Source organism: Anolis carolinensis, chromosome 3 (assembly GCF_035594765.1).
Source record: "Anolis carolinensis isolate JA03-04 chromosome 3, rAnoCar3.1.pri, whole genome shotgun sequence".
In the NCBI taxonomy this organism is placed as follows: domain Eukaryota; kingdom Metazoa; phylum Chordata; class Lepidosauria; order Squamata; family Dactyloidae; genus Anolis; species Anolis carolinensis.
Window position 1 is genome coordinate 239,002,835 of NC_085843.1, and position 16,028 is coordinate 239,018,862.

Here is a 16,028-nt window from a genome sequence, read left to right on the forward strand (position 1 = left end):
AGGGATGAGCTCCCATCTGTCAGCTCTGGTTCCCCATCCGGGGACATAAGAGAAACCTCCCATAGGATGGCAAAACATCAAACATTCAGGCTTCCCCTGGGCAACGTCCTTGCAGACGGCCAATCCTCTCACACCAAAAGTGATTTGCAGTTTCTCAAATTGCTTCTGACACAGATTTTTTTTTTTTAGCCATAATGAAAAACTCCTAAAAGTACCTGATTTCTGAACATAACAACCAAAGCTAGGCAATAAGATAAATAAATGTCTTGCATTCTTGTCTAAAAGCTGCAGTTTGCCAACATTTAAACAGTGACTGGCTTCCACATGAATAACTTCTGATACAACCGCCCCCAAAGATCTGACATTTACATGGTACTGCTCCTTTTCCCTATCCCACCTCACTATAGGGACATTAAACTTCAAAATCATAAGTTTACAACAACAGTGTATCCACTGCTTCCTTCCACAGGAGAAGTTGCATACATTTTTAATACAACATTCCACTTCCAAAAAAGCAATGCAAAAGGTGCAATGAATCCAAATACACACAAAAATAAAAAGACAAAATAACTCAAAGCCATTCTGCTAGCAGACAAACAAGTTCACTGTCTTTCCACAGTTTGACCTCTTTGCAAGAAAAGCAGAGGCTTCTGTTAATCTTCTCCAGTTAAGATAGTGGTTTCTTCTGTCTCCGTGGGGCATCGGGTCAGAATGTGCTTTCACTTGCACACACATTAGCAGAACAAACTCTCAACTTACAGCAAAAGGGTTGTAGGGAGTACTGACAGCAGGTCTGCGGACTCCAGTGCCAGAAGGAAGCATGGATAAGCCTGTCGAGAAGATGCCCAACGCGTTGAGGTTAAGTCCAGGGATGAGATTAGCTTGTTGCTGGAAACAAAGCACAAGGAAAACTGAGTTGGGAGTGAAGTGTTAGGCCACACAGGTTTCATGCAGTGTGGTTCTGAAGATGTTTTGAGCACTGAGAACATATTTATCTACCTTCGCAAGGACTACTGACCGTTATCAGTGGCATCAAACAGAAAAAGAAGGTAATCTAGAGAACAGGAAAAGGAGAAGCTTACATTGACTGTCACAATGTCATTCTCATAGGCCTCCCGTAGCTTGTTCATGATCTCTGCTTCAGCATTGGAGCAGGCCTCAATGCTACCCTTCACAGTGATGGTCCTCTCGGGGTTGTAAATGGTTAAGTCCTGCAAACTGGACAATTACAAAAGAACAAATTGAAAGAACAAAGAACATTGTTTCCAAATTATCATATTTCCTCTGACATTTATAACAGCACTTATATTCTGCCCTTCTCACCCTGAAGGGCGGATCACATTACACATATAAACATTCAATGCCTTAAACACAGAACTAAGACAGAGACAAACGCAGGCTCTGAGCTGGCCTCGAACTCATGACCCCCTGGTCAGAGCGATTTGCCGCAGCTAGCTGCTCACCAGCCTGTGCCACAGCCCGGGCCCATGACTGGCAGTACAGGATGACCAATGCAGTATATTATTTATCAGTAAAAACAATATGTCAAGTTGATGAAGATAAGTAAGTTGTTGGGGCAAAAGAACTCTTTAAACTGAAAGTGAATGAGTGAGATCAAATGATTTTTAATTGAATGCATTTTTGCTTTAGAGATATTGGTGTGACATAATTACCATAAAATAAATCAAAAGGTCCAAAATATTAGAATATTAATGAAATATATTTTTTTTCAAAAAGAAAACAAGAGCTATATAACTGTAACACTGTAGTGTCAAAAAGCTATAGTTTTAATGATCGAGGGACCTTTGCCAGTAACTACCATATCTCTGAAATGATGTTGAGAAGATGGGACTCTTTTGAAATTAGGCCGAAATTCAAAATTGTCCACCTGGGTGGCTGAGATGGTGACACTTTTGTTTCCTGATGTTTTAATATAAGCAAACTTTGTTTCATGCACAAAATTATTTAAAATATTATATAGAAGATGTGTGTAAAGTATGTATGAAACTTAAATGACTTTCCTATTTAGATTAGTCCCATCTCAAAGATATCTCATTATGTACATACGTGCAAATATAGATATTATGAGATCTGTAAAAATTCAAAATCTAAAACACTTCTGATCCAAAATATTTTGGATAAGGGATACTATAGAACCTTACATTGATATAGTATTGGAACACCCTTTCATTTAAGAGTTGTATAGTGCTATAATACTGACTTTTTAAACATCTGGGATGGGAGGTTCTACATCATTTGGTCATTGGTACTCACGGAGAAATGGTGATCTTGGTCCCTGTGTCTTGCTCAATTTTCTTCAAGTTTCGTCCTTCTTTGCCAATCAATCTCCCAACCAAGCTATTGTGTGCTAAGATTTTCAAGGGAATCTCTTCAGCTCTGAGGGATGTGGAAAAACGTTAGGATTTCTTTCATGTTATTTTGCCTTCAATTTTCCTTTCTGGATGATTTACCCTGACTAGAATATGAAGGGGATTTCAAAAGCCTTTGAAGATGCAGATCCCTCATCACTAACACTTGGAGAAGATTATAATATATATTCCATGTGTTTATATGTTCCATAAGCACATACAATCTCAACACTATAAAGAACCACCATAATCACCATCAGCCTATATGAAATTCTTTCAAACATTGCTTCACAAATACTCAAGTCACCCACATTTTTGTCTCCAGATGCAAAATCAGAAGCTAAACTGTGAAACAGAAGAATCTGTCTCCATTCACTGGTTTCACAGTGTTCTTTCTAAAACTGAATAGTGGCATAAATAGAAGATAACAACTGCTATGAAGTGTAAGGTGCTCGTCTTTTCCCTATTGCAACTGTTTAATTTGGAAGATGGGCATTGCAATCATAACTCAAAGAAGTGCAACCCTCAACTTCTGAAGATCGATCTCAGAAAAGTAGAGATCTCCTGGTTGAAGACCTGAACATAGAGGACAGAGAAGAAGCAGGAGGAGGGGATCCAAGTTACACCACAACAAAACTTCCTGCAGTCCAGTGACACAGCCATAATGTGAACACAAAATTAAGCCAGGTTACATAATTTACAGCATCTCTAGTCTAGGAAAGGCTGGAGTCAGCACAATTTCATCTGCCTCAATGTTCACTTAACTGATCCTTAGACATCTATGCCACTTAGGATTGTATTCTAAAACCCCATACTTGAAGCCTCTCAAATCGGTAAAATAAGTACATCTTCTTGAAAGGTTGCAATAAATCCAGTGTGCTGATATTTGAAATCTCCAAAAAAAAGGGGGTAAGCAGAAAAGGTGACATATTGCAAAGGTGTTAACCTGATGTTCTATAATTCAGAAAAGTCCCATTCCATGAAAAAGGAAGGAGATTTCGTTTTTAAAGTATGAATAAAGGGGTCTTTTTCCCACTTAGCTAAGACTGGAGGGCTTCACAACTAGATTATTTTAGTATACATGCTCATCTTTCCAAATATTGTCAGACTGCAACTCCTACCTGCCTTGGTCAGCATAAGCGGTGCTGAGGGATAATTTGCCCAACAAATAAACTGTCCACTCTAATGTACATATATACTTCTGTATCCTGGCAATACAACTCCTAAATCCCTAATTGATAAAAGTTATAAATTCTGCCCCTCTATAACAGGAGTGGTTAAACTGTGTCCTTTGGGGTGTCATATCTCCTAACATTTGTTTCCACTGGCTATGCTAGCTGGAATACATTTTGCCCATCAGCAACTTCTCATAACTTAGATAAGGTAGCCCCCTCCAAGGTCTCCTGGGATGGCTAATGAAGCCCCTTAGCTTTTTCCCATATCTGAGGGCTGATGTCGGAGAAGTGTCTATTAGCTGGTACACAAGCATACAAATAGCATCCTTTCACTACTCATGGACAAGGATGACTGGACTTCATCCTTGCATTATCTACTTTTCTGTTAATTTTGATTTCAACTGAACCCTGAGATTCACTTACTTGAGCCTGGTACAAAAGATATATAATTATTTTTATTTAATTTAATTATTTTGTTGTTTTAAATTGTGTAGTTTGTTTTAATGCTTTTGCAAGCCGCCCTGAGATCTTTGATGTGGAACGGGATATAAACAAACAAACAAACAAAAATAATTCCTGCACCAGGATTTTGTTTTTAGTATGGGGATCAAATCGAGTTAACATATTCTCTCACTAAATCCTGATTACTCCCTACCCACAATTATATTTATACCAGCAATTTAAATTGAAACTGGTGGGAAGAAAGATGAAAGTTGCTGTTGCTATTGTTACTGTTATTAAATTAAGAGTTGGAATTCCTTTCTGGTTTACTTCAAATTTTCCAGGAATCTGCTAGTAGGTCCTCATCTATTTTATGAAGTCCACATAATAAGAACATTTTTTCATTTGGTTTTATTGGAGGGAATTGCTCTTGTCTAATTGAAAATAGCTAAAGAATAGCCAGGTTAGACACAGCATCACAAAGGGAAAGGCGGCTGGTTTGGGTTCAAAGTCCTTCTCTGTACACATAGTATGAGCTTTCATAATATCTAAGATTTATTACTAATGATGCTACAAGTCTCTTTCCTTTGTGTAGCTAAATAAAACAACCACTGTTTAATTTCTTATTTTCCCTACCACCACTTGAAATACTCACGATTTTGTTTCTTCAGCCTCCTTCTGCATAATATCAAGGATCATGCGACATGCTTCTGAACACCCCTCTGGGGTGGCGTGAATGGTGATTGGTTTTTCTGCAGCGCCAGCATTTTCCTTCCGATGAATGTCTACCCTGCAGCAACAAAACCCACACAAAGAAATCTGCTAGGGGTCAGAGAAAAGGGCCTGAAGCTGGCACCCTAACAGCACAGCAAAGGAACTACACACCATGGGCACTTTAAACTTACAAGTCATCATTAGGGAATTCATCTTCAAATCCACATTGAACTAGTTGTCAAAGACAACTGTGAAGAAGTGTATAATTATATTTTGTTTATAGATGACATGTTTATTGGATTTTGTTTAAACAGTCAGGTTTGGCTAAAGTTTAAAATGGTGAGTATTTGAATTGATGATGTGTGGGGGAAGGTAGCCATCTTAGAATGCTAAGACAGGTTACCCTAGCAACAGGGGCGGAGCCAACTGCCGCCTGGAAAGGAAAAGGGGGAATATTTAAAAACCCAGGCAGTCTGTGATTTCCATTCACAGGGAAGGAACTGATTCTTGTGTAGAGTATCAGGGTGGCTCAAATAGAAGAGTTTGAGTCAGGTCTAAAATAAAGAGAATTATTTTAGACAGTCTGTGATTTTCTAGTCACAGTGGAGGATCTGATTCTTGTGAGGAGAATCAGGTTGGCTCAACTAGAAGGATTTGAGTCAGATTTAGGTTAGACCAGACTGGGCAAGTTAGGTGACTTGTCTAGGGTCATTTATAGAGCCTGTGGATTAGGGAAAATTAATCCCAGGGGATCCAGGAGGATCAGGGTTTAGTGTAATCTAGAGAAAGAAATATTTAAAGGAAAAGGGGGAATATTTAAAAACCCAGGCAGTCTGTGATTTCCATTCACAGGGAAGGAACTGATTCTTGTGTAGAGGATCAGGGTGGCTCAAATAGAAGAGTTTGAGTCAGGTCTAAAATAAAGAGAATTATTTTAGACAGTCTGTGATTTTCTAGTCACAGTGGAGGATCTGATTCTTGTGAGGAGAATCAGGTTGGCTCAAATAGAAGGATTTGAGTTAGATTTAGGTTAGACCAGACTGGGCAAGTTAGGTGACTTGTCTAGGGTCATTCATAGAGCCTGTGGATTAGGGAAAATTAATCCCAGGGGATCCAGGAGGATCAGGGTTTAGTGTAATCTAGAGAAAGAAATATTTTGAAAGTTTGACCACCTCATATCCGTTTGTAACCATTAAGCGAAGTGCCTTTAACAAGTTATATGAAACCATCAAGCTCTGTACCTGCAATAAACTTATTTTGATTTTATTCTAACTAAGCCTCTGTCATACTCTTATATTAAGTTAAGTAACAACAACATCTGAAGTAAAACAAATAGAGACAGCTTAAAAGAACCAGTGCCATCTGCCTGACGTCTCCTCCATTGGTGGCAGCGAAGAAGATAGTCAAACAAATAATTAATTAACATCATCTCTCATAAAACATCTTTATTAATTGGTGGTATCTGTGTGTGTGTGTAGGATCAGAGGGATTCCATCTCTGTCACACATTCCTGTCAGACACCTCACCTCTGTACATATTGGTGGCAAGCGGAGGGATTCTAAAGGGATTCCATTCCCTGTCACCTCAGATCTGTACAACAACCACCAAGATTTAAGGATTTAAGGCCTTGTTCATATTAAGTATCAAGCATTCTCATTTTCTGTCATCAATATGACTTATAGTGATTCTATGAATGCAAAAAACCCCAAAAGCCCAATAACTGCTCTGCTCAGGTCTTTCAAACTCTGAGCTATGGCTTCCTTGAGTGAATCAATCCATGTGCAGTGATCTCTCCCCCCTCCCCCTCTTGTCTTCCATGTTAACAAGCATATTGTCAATTACACTGGCCAACATTTTGGTGCTTCAAATGTTAGCCCGGTTTATGTGTACATGTGACCTGCTTATTCCAAAAATGGCAGCAGTATTCTCCTTTCAGCTCTAGCTTTTGAGATACGCAACATATGCCATCTACCGGTTGACATCTGCTTGCCCATAGAAAATCATAAATCATATCTAAGAAACTAAAGCTGATGCGGTCTATCCAAATGCAATTACCCGAATCAGCACCCCAAATAATCTCAGGATCAGGCTTAAGTAAAGACACAAAATGGGGGTGTTATATGGTTTTGACTCAGCTATTCCCTCCTTCCACAGTTTTATTCCCTCCTAAACTTCCTGGTTCAAACCAAAATCATTGCTTGTTGTTATATCTGAACAAAAACACTAAAACAGGGAGTCAGCTTCAAAACATCAGCTTCCCAATATTAGGTTTGAGGGCTAGAAGAAACTGGTTTACCAGTCTGAATATAACAGCAAATGATAGTTTGAACCAAATCATGGAAGTGAGAGTTTGAGTGCCCAAACACAGAATTTCTCAATATTACATTGACTCATGGTGCATTGGTTACAACATCAGACTAGAGCTGGAGAAAGCCAAACTTATAGCCATGAAGTTCAATAGGTGACCCAATAACAACAACAACAATTTTATTGATATACATAGAGCAAAACATTCAACTGGCCATACAACAACAAGAACATAATAAAAATAAGAAGCATAATAAATCATACAATTCAACATACAATTCAAAACAATCTGCAAAAATTAAAATCCAGTTTCAATATGCTTCATCAACGGGCTCAATATACCAGTGACCAGAGTTTCAGAGTGGACATGGATAATGGTAATGGATAAGGTGTACAGCAAGGTCCTAATTGATAACTTGGGGGGGGGGGGGCTAGGGATTAATCCTGCTCGAAAACCTGCAGGAACCACCAGGTTTTCAGGCCTTTGCAGAAAGACGACAGTGTAGGCACTTGCCTGATCTCTCTGGGGAGGGCACTCCAGAGTCGGGGGGCCACCACTGAGAAGGCCCTCTCCCTCATCCCCACCAACCGTGCTTATGATGATGGCAGGAGCGAGAGGAAGGCCTCCCCGGCAGATCTTAGAGTCTGCACCAGTTCGTAAGGGGATATGTGATCACGAAGATAGGCAGGCCCAAGCTGTATAGGGCTTTATAGGTCATCGCCTGCATCTTGAATTGGAACTGGCAGCTAATCGGCAGCCAGTGGGGCTGCTTTAATAGGGACATTGTATGCTCCCTAGTTTGTTCACTCTCAGCCCACATACTTTTTTAAAGAATAAAATATGACAGCCAATGGAAACGATATGTTCTTTTGGTTTATATGCTATATATGTTCCTATAGCTTGTTGTAAATTCCCCGGGACACCAGATCAATGATTCTTAAATGTGAGTCTACAAAGCTTGATGAACTTCCAGAAGCACCTGTCAATGTGCCAATGATATGGATGCTGGGGACTGTAGTCCAATAATATATGTGGCTGCATTTCTGGAAATCACTACATAATATGTTATTGAAATGCTTGGACCCTTTTCTTAAGGAAAAAAAAGAACCATTTCTTGAGCAAAGATGGGGCCAAATCTCTATCATTGGTTTTTTTTGGACCAGAAGTGCATTATTATGTGAGAAAGGATGTACCAATGGTTCCTTTTCACTAAATGGATGTTGAAAACTGAGAGAATGTAACCAACAGATAGAAAATGAAAAGCCATTATATTACATAACATAGATTATTTGTAGTTTGTAGTTATTGTTTTTTAATGTTTAGGATGTAGTAGTATTATTTTAGGTAAGGTAAAGGTTTCCCCTTGACATTTAGTCTAGTTGCATCCGACTTCTGGGGGGTGTCTCCATTTCTAAGCTGAAGAGCCAGCTTAGTGCTGTTACCTTCCCGCCAGAGCGGTACCCATTTATCTACTCACACTTGCATGTTTTCAAACTGCTAGGTTGGCAGAAGCTGGGGCTATCAATGGGAGCTCAACCCACACACAGATTTGAACTGTCAACCTTTCAGTTAGCAAGTTCTGCAGTTTAACCCAATGTGCCACGACGGCCCCTACTGTATTATTTCAGAAAAAATATTTTTAATCTTTTGTTGTTGTTGTTGGCGTTGCTTTGTTTTAATCTGTCTAAATAAAAATAACCATTAAGAGAAATAATAAATTATTTAGAAAGAAAAATGAGTGCATTATGAACATGGGCATTTCATGACACTTATTGCAGAACTGAAGGAATAAAAAACTTTGACATTTAAAAAGATGCTTGGATGCCAAACAGCAAAGCTTACGTTGGATGATTCCTACAAAAACTACAATTTTTAAGAATTACTAGAATGATGTACAGCAATTAAGAAGATCATCTCATACACAGGGCTCTTGCTAACTGAATCTTTCTTTCCTAGGAAGAATAAGGCCTTCAGGAGATCAGACTCCCATGGAGTATAATTCAGTTGAAGACACTGAAAATGGATCTGCTCCCATCTGGGAACGAAACTAGTATCCTTTCTATCAGAGATTGAGCATCTTTACTTTCTTGTTCTGCACATCTCATAATCCCACAGCCAATTTTGCCTGCAACCATTCTGGTTTGGGGATTCTAGGAGTTCTGGCCTAAGAAAGTAATTTCCCCAAGCTCTGGTTTAAACAAAGGACTGGCACATACATGCAGCAGCCTCCAGATGAGAGTTTATTATTTTTCACTGAATACAACCACAGACAACCTCCCTACTGTGCTCCCACCAAACCCCAGGCAAGTGCTACCACTGCAGAAGCTCTTTATATTTCCAGTGTCAATGGTGTGGGAGTTCATCACGTGTAGGAATCAGCCCTAAGAATGTGTAGGGACACATAATTTATTGATGGTTTGACATTAACACAATAGAAATATATTTTCAAAAACTAGTTTTAACATTTAGATTTGGTTTGTCAGTGGCCTCACACAAAAGGAAAACAATGCACGGTCTTGTGTGGCATCTTTGACTGTGGATAATGTCCATGAAAACAGTCCCTATGTGGAGGCAGTTGTGAATTGCTCCCTGTGGGGATGACAGGATGTCTGTAGGCAGCAGCTCCCTGTGTAGACTAGAACATTATTCTCTCTACTAACATAACCCTCCTCCTCAAAACAATTCAGTGGATTATATCAAACTTAAAAACTGAGTTGTTTAGTGTAAGCAACTGTCCCATTATGCATTTAAAGTAGCCTACACATGGTACCAGTTTCCTCCAAGCTGGCCTTCGATAGTATAGAAGATCTCTGGATAGCATCCCAAGTATACAGAAACAATGGCTAAATGATCCTAATATTGGGGGTGGGAAGAGAAATAAGTAAAATAAAATAAAACAATGACATGAGACATCTGTTTGAATTAAACAGATCTACTAGTCAGCTTCATTTGGCATCTGTATTTAAAGAACAACCACTTAGAAGCTTAAAATTAATTTAAAAGATACATCTAGTAATAAACACGGAAGTAGTTGCGAGGAAGCTATAACACAGAGTACAAGTGGGCAACCTGTGGCTTTAATACAGCATGTGGTCTCCGCTTAATTGCAAATGTCCTTTTGAGTGGAGAGAAAATGGGAGTGATAGAAAACATGAAAGAAAGCAAGAGAGAGAAAGAGAAAGGGGTGATGGTGCCAGAAAGTTAAAAGGGGAGAGCGTGATATAGGGAGGGGAGAGGGGACTGGATGAGATGGGGGAAAGAAAAAGATGATAGAAATAGAAAGACCAAAAAGAAAATGAGAAAAAAACAAAGACAAAGAGGGATAAAAATGTATGGAGTAAACGAGAGAGACTAGAATTAGCCACTCATCAGCTTCTGGCTTTTTGCCCCCATTTCATTTTGATAGATTACCCTAAGGCAGAGTTGCTCAAACTGCTCCCCCAGATGTTTTGAACTTTGGCTCCCACAGTTCCCAATTACTAGTAAACTGACTAGGTTTTCTGAGAGCTGAAGTCCAAAACACCTGGAGGAGCACAATTTGAGAAACACTGCCCTAAGGCAATGTTGCCTTCAGAGAAGAAGAGTGATCACAAATGGATGGGCTTACATCCATTCTCCAACTATGTACGTCCTACTTCCAAGCCTAGCAAATGCCCGTAATTTTGCAAAATGTTTATAAGATCTAATTGTTTAAAGTCCAAGGACTACAAAACCAAGCAGGATTATAATCGGGCATATGGCTCTTCACAAATTTGATGGAATGCATGTGAATCCTGTATGAACACAGATACCCAATACATCAGTGGTTCTCAACCAGCTGGTAAACTGGATGGGATTTCTGGGAGTTGCAGACCAAAACACCTGGGGACCCAGAGGTTGAGAACCACTACAATACATGGACATCTGACAAAGGCAGAAGTAGAACCAGAGTGTATAATAAATAAAATAATGCTGCTCTCCTCTCTCATATAAGCTCTACATATATGATGTCTTATCTGATCAGCTTTATCAGGGAAAGCAGTAAAGAACAACAGAAAATGAAAATGCAGACACAACTCCGAGTGAAAGTACCACTTGCAGGTTACTCTTTTCAGGGAAAATAGTCAAGGGTCAGTAAACAATGAGATGCCTTGGATAATAATTAGAACTGTATTAATGTACATATATCAAAGTTTCTTTAGAGCTTTTTGAACTATAGTTCCAACCAAGCTAATTGGGGATTCTAGATATAGTAACCCCCCAAAAGAGCCTCTACAGACCCTGAAAAAATGAGTGGTTGATTGTTCATTGTAGCCTGACCAGGATCTCTGCCAAAAAAACAACAAAAAACAAAAAAACAAACAAAAAAAACACAAGGTTTGTAGGAAAATAACAACATAACCATCACAGCAGAATTTTTAATAGTTATCAAATCAATACTTCCTACAAATCTATACAAAACACAGCAACACTGAGATATAGATTATTACAAAAGACACAGAGCCTTTGCCACATAATTCATGCCAGAGACACTGCTTGGCATGTGGTTCAGACAAAATCCCCACAAAACCCCAAACACAACTACAGGGATATAAAGGCTACCAAAAGAGCCCCTGCAGAAGGAAATTAAACCATATGTGGTACTTACTTGGACTGGGTTTGCTTAGTAAGATTCTTTATTGTCAAGCCCTCCTTTCCTATGATCGCACCAACGAACTGTGTGGGGACCAGGATCCGTAGTGGGAAATCAAGCTGTTTGGGCTGCGAGGAGCCCCCCGGGGAGGGACCTTGCTCCCTGGAAGAGTGGCCCCCACGCCGGGATCGTTGAGGAGGCTGCGGGGAGCTCACTTCGTCATCTGGGATGTAGGAAATCTTGAATGAATAGTTCTCAAACTCATGATCACTAAGCTTCTCAATTGCTCTGAAACATACAAACACCAATGAGCACAATTAGGAAAGAGGTTTTTTCCCCCTCTGACACCCTAAAGGAAAGCATGTCCAATAATGCTACATCTTGATTCCATTTTTCATGTTTCTTACTCTTTATAAATGGGTCTTGGTATCCTCTGGATTTTGTTCCAGGGCCAGATACTAAATCCTTTGGATGCTCAAGCTCCCATTATATATGATGACATAGTAGAATAGCATTCCTTATAAAATGGCAAACATATCAAATAAGTTTCAGGAAGATGTGTAAAAGAACGGGACCCTACAGCAGGATATGCATACACATTGGCATAATGTAGCACAAGGCGAAATCAACTTTTTTCTGAATATTTTTTGTGCTGTAAGTGGAATCCATTGATGTAGAACCTATATTTGAGTGTGGGTAGGAGAATTATTGGAGTGGAAATTGATCTCTCTTCTGGTTTTAATTTTAACACTTGGACATTATTGTCATCAAGAAAATCAACACCAATCAAGAATGTTGAGATGTAGAGAAAAACAAAATATAGACCTGCAAAATATTTCCAGCTCTTCAGCCCTTCATTGAGACAATATTGGATGGAAAACGTAGCAATGTCTTTGGATTCAGCATCCACCAGCTTGACCCTTTGGTACATTAAACTGCATTCATAGCTTTAGGAATGAATGTTTAAAAGCAAGGACTACTCTGTTTAATCTGGAGCTGAGAATTTAACTCAGGAAAATAATATAGTGGTGTGCTTGGAAGAAGACAGGAGGGATTGGGCTACAAGGTCTTCTCCCAAACACACCACATTTTGCCTTTACCCAACCTGTAGCCCAAACCCTCCTCTGTCTTTGCCCTCCTATCCTGCGGGGCAGATGTCTGGGGCTCATGGACATGTGGGTCAGTCAGTCTCTGATCCGAAGGAAGGACCGCCTCGTAGGTGACATGCATTTGCAGTTGCAGTTGTGACTCCTTCAATCTTGTGGCCAAATATTTCAGGACCCCAAACCATTCACTTACATTACCCCATTTGGGGCCATCAGGATAGGAAAGGCCGCCTTAAAATGGGGATATTTTAGCAATACTTTAAGCTGTTTTCAGCATTTCAATTTAGAGATTTTCACTTCACTGGCAAAACAAAGATTATTATTCTGTCGTGTCAGTCCTTGCAAGGCTCCTTCAATCTGGAAACTGCTAGAAACAAATACTTCTAAATGTGAAACTAAATGTAAATAGCTGTGATGACTCATGGGCCATGTAGTCCCGTTCCTAGTACTGTTGTGACAGATGAAGAGGAAAACTTGGGTTTCCCACCGTTTCTGCCGGATTTGGAGCCCTTGCAGCTGCAAGATGTTTGCCCACAATAAGTCAGCCAAACAAGCCTTGAGCAGAAATCTCCCCCATTTTCTCGCCGCCTTTATTATAATCAAGATAGAAGCGCTCGGGAGGCGACTCGCAGGAGCGCCAGGATTGCTGCCAGACAATTAGATGATTAAGTCTGTTTCCCTTGGGAAAGTTTAAGGAGTCCTGCATCTGGACACAGAATAGGTTTCGTTTCTTGTTCCCCAGAGAAAGTGTTCTTTGGCGGGAAAACAAGATCCTATATAGGTGTTTGGCCACAAGGATTCCTTGCGGAGTCAATTCGTCAACTTCGGGAGTAGATTGTGTGTGGACTACGCTACTTCAGTTTCCAGGACCTTGTTCTCGTTCCCGCCCTGCCTTGTTCCCTGGACCTCGCCACGGATTTCGCCACGGACCCTGTTCTTGTTCCTCGCTTCTTGTTACTTTGAATCAAGCCTTGTTTGCCAAGAATCAAGTTTGCTCTCCAGCCTTGCATCAAGCTCCATGGACTAAAGGACCTTGTCATTTCCCCTCACTTTGCTTGGCAAAGTGTGTGTTTCGGTTATTGGATTACAACTTTGGACTTTAATATCTCATATTGGACATTGTTTCCCTGGACTATATTTGACCTTTCCTGAAAGGTCTACTTCTGAACTATATTCTACACTTATTTTTATTGACTTTATATATTTCCTTAATAAAGATATTAGATAGATTCTGGCTTCTGCGCATGGTTATTGGTGCTCCGCAGTCTGGGTCCTGACAGTTTGACTCCGCCACCTTAAGCACCAATTAACCTAGGCCAGAATGTCTACTGGAACCGGGGCGGAAGCCCAACCACTCAGCTACACCCTCTCCAAGGATGAAGTGGACAGAATCCGAGATACACTCCATACGCAGGAGGGAGAAATACGGGGCTTGAAGGAACGCGGAGCCCGTCTCCCTGCCCTGGCGCTACCAACCAAGTTTTCTGGAGAAGCTTCCAAGGTTCATGTTTTCCGTCGCCAATGCCAGGCATACCTAGAAGCCCGCCATGCCGAGTTTCCCCAAGAAGACATCAAGGTGGCGTGGATTTACAGTCTCCTAGACGGGCCAGCGGCCAATTGGGCGACGGCGCTGTTTGATGAAGCCTCCCCACACCTAAGTTCCGCGCAAAACTTCCTGAATCACCTTAAGGCGACTTGGGGGATCGAGGACAATTTGGAGGCGGCCGGCCACAAACTCCGGCGGCTTTTCCAAGGGGACAGGCCCTTGTCCCAGTACATAGCCGAGTTCCGAGTGCTGGCCCAAAACACCGGTTGGAATGACGTAGCCCTCAGAGGACAGTTTCGGGAGGGTCTCAACATCGAGATGTTGGAAGAAATCTCCAAGGTGGATCCTCCAAACTCTCTTGAAAGACTTATTGACCAATGTCTACGAGCCGAAGTCATGCTTGCCAACAGAAAACAATGGCTCCGAGGCCAGAGTGGAAGAGCAGGAGCAAAACCTCCCGCTCCCGCCGGCATCCAGCCACGTCCAATGTGGAGACCCCCGCCACCAGCCCCATACCCCAGAGAAAGCGAGGAGGTGCCAATGCAGTTGGGCAATGTGCGTCCCAGATTAGATGTTGCCGAGAAGGCCCGCTGCCAACGTTTAAACCTCTGTTGGTACTGCGGAAACGGGGGCCACTTTGCCAGAGAGTGTCCAGCCAAAAGAAAGCCCGCCGCGCGTTTGGCGGCGGCGTCCTCCGTGGAGACGGAGACGGCCGAGGCGGCTGGCGCAAAGCCGGCGGGGGAAGCCAGCGACCGGGCGTAGAGAGGCTCGCCAACCCGGTCAGAAACCCCACTCAAGAGCCGCCAACCGGAGTCCTATTTCTCCTAGTGGTCACCTTGTGGTCAGCGAAAAAAGGACCCGTCATGATCCATGCCATGATAGACTCAGGAGCAACAAACAATTTCATCGATAGAGAATATGCCGACTCTCTGGGATTACAATATCATGATTTCAAGAACGCCCGGGTGGTGCAAGCCATAGATGGCCGCCCCCTAAAGACAGGTCCAGTAAGCCAATGGTCTGAACCCACCAGAATGTGGATAAGGGAACACATGGAAGAGATTTCCTTTTTTGTTACCGAGGTTCCTCACTTCCCAGTGATTTTGGGAATTCCATGGCTGACACTCCACGACCCCAGCATCTCTTGGACCAACAGAGAACTGCAGTTTGCTTCTAAATATTGCCAAAACCATTGTCTTGTAGCCAAGGTCTGCCATGCCACAGACGCTGAACCCATCATCACCTTGCCCAAGAAATACTCATAGAATCATAGAATAGTAGAGTTGGAAGAGACCACATGGGCCATCTAGTCCAACCCCCTGCTAAGAAGCAGGAAATCGCATTCAAAGCACCCCCGACAGATGGCCATCCAGCCTCTGCTTAAAAGCCTCCATGGAAGGAGCCTCCACCACGGCCCCGGGGAGAGAGTTCCACTGTCGAACAGCTCTCACAGTGAGGAAGTTCTTCCTGATGTTCAGGTGGAATCTCCTTTCCTGTAGTTTGAAGCCATTGTTCCGTGTCCTAGTCTGCAGGGCAGCAGAAAACAAGCTTGCTCCCTCTTCCCTATGACTTCCCTTCACATATTTGTACATGGCTATCATGTCTCCTCTCAGCCTTCTCTTCTGCAGGCTAAACATGCCCAGCTCTTTAAGCCGCTCCTCATAGGGCTTGTTCTCCAGACCCTTAATCATTTTAGTCGCCCTCCTCTGGACGCTTTCCAGCTTGTCAACATCTCCCTTCAACTGTGGTGCCCAAAA

At 41.6% G+C, this 16,028-nt stretch overlaps 1 protein-coding gene across 2 annotated transcripts in view; it reads right to left on the bottom strand.

Moving 5' to 3' along the window:
- The window catches only part of igf2bp2 (insulin like growth factor 2 mRNA binding protein 2), a 90,310-nt gene that overhangs the window by 13,208 nt on the left and 61,074 nt on the right, over positions 1 to 16,028 (bottom strand). For both annotated transcript variants that reach the window (XM_008106406.3, XM_003218373.4), the window contains exons 6-10: positions 11,635 to 11,907; positions 4,641 to 4,775; positions 2,275 to 2,397; positions 1,083 to 1,218; positions 760 to 888 (exon numbers count right to left, since the gene is read on the bottom strand). In XM_008106406.3, the coding sequence (XP_008104613.2) occupies positions 760 to 888; positions 1,083 to 1,218; positions 2,275 to 2,397; positions 4,641 to 4,775; positions 11,635 to 11,907 (796 nt within the window). The remainder of the gene's footprint in view (positions 1 to 759; positions 889 to 1,082; positions 1,219 to 2,274; positions 2,398 to 4,640; positions 4,776 to 11,634; positions 11,908 to 16,028) is intronic.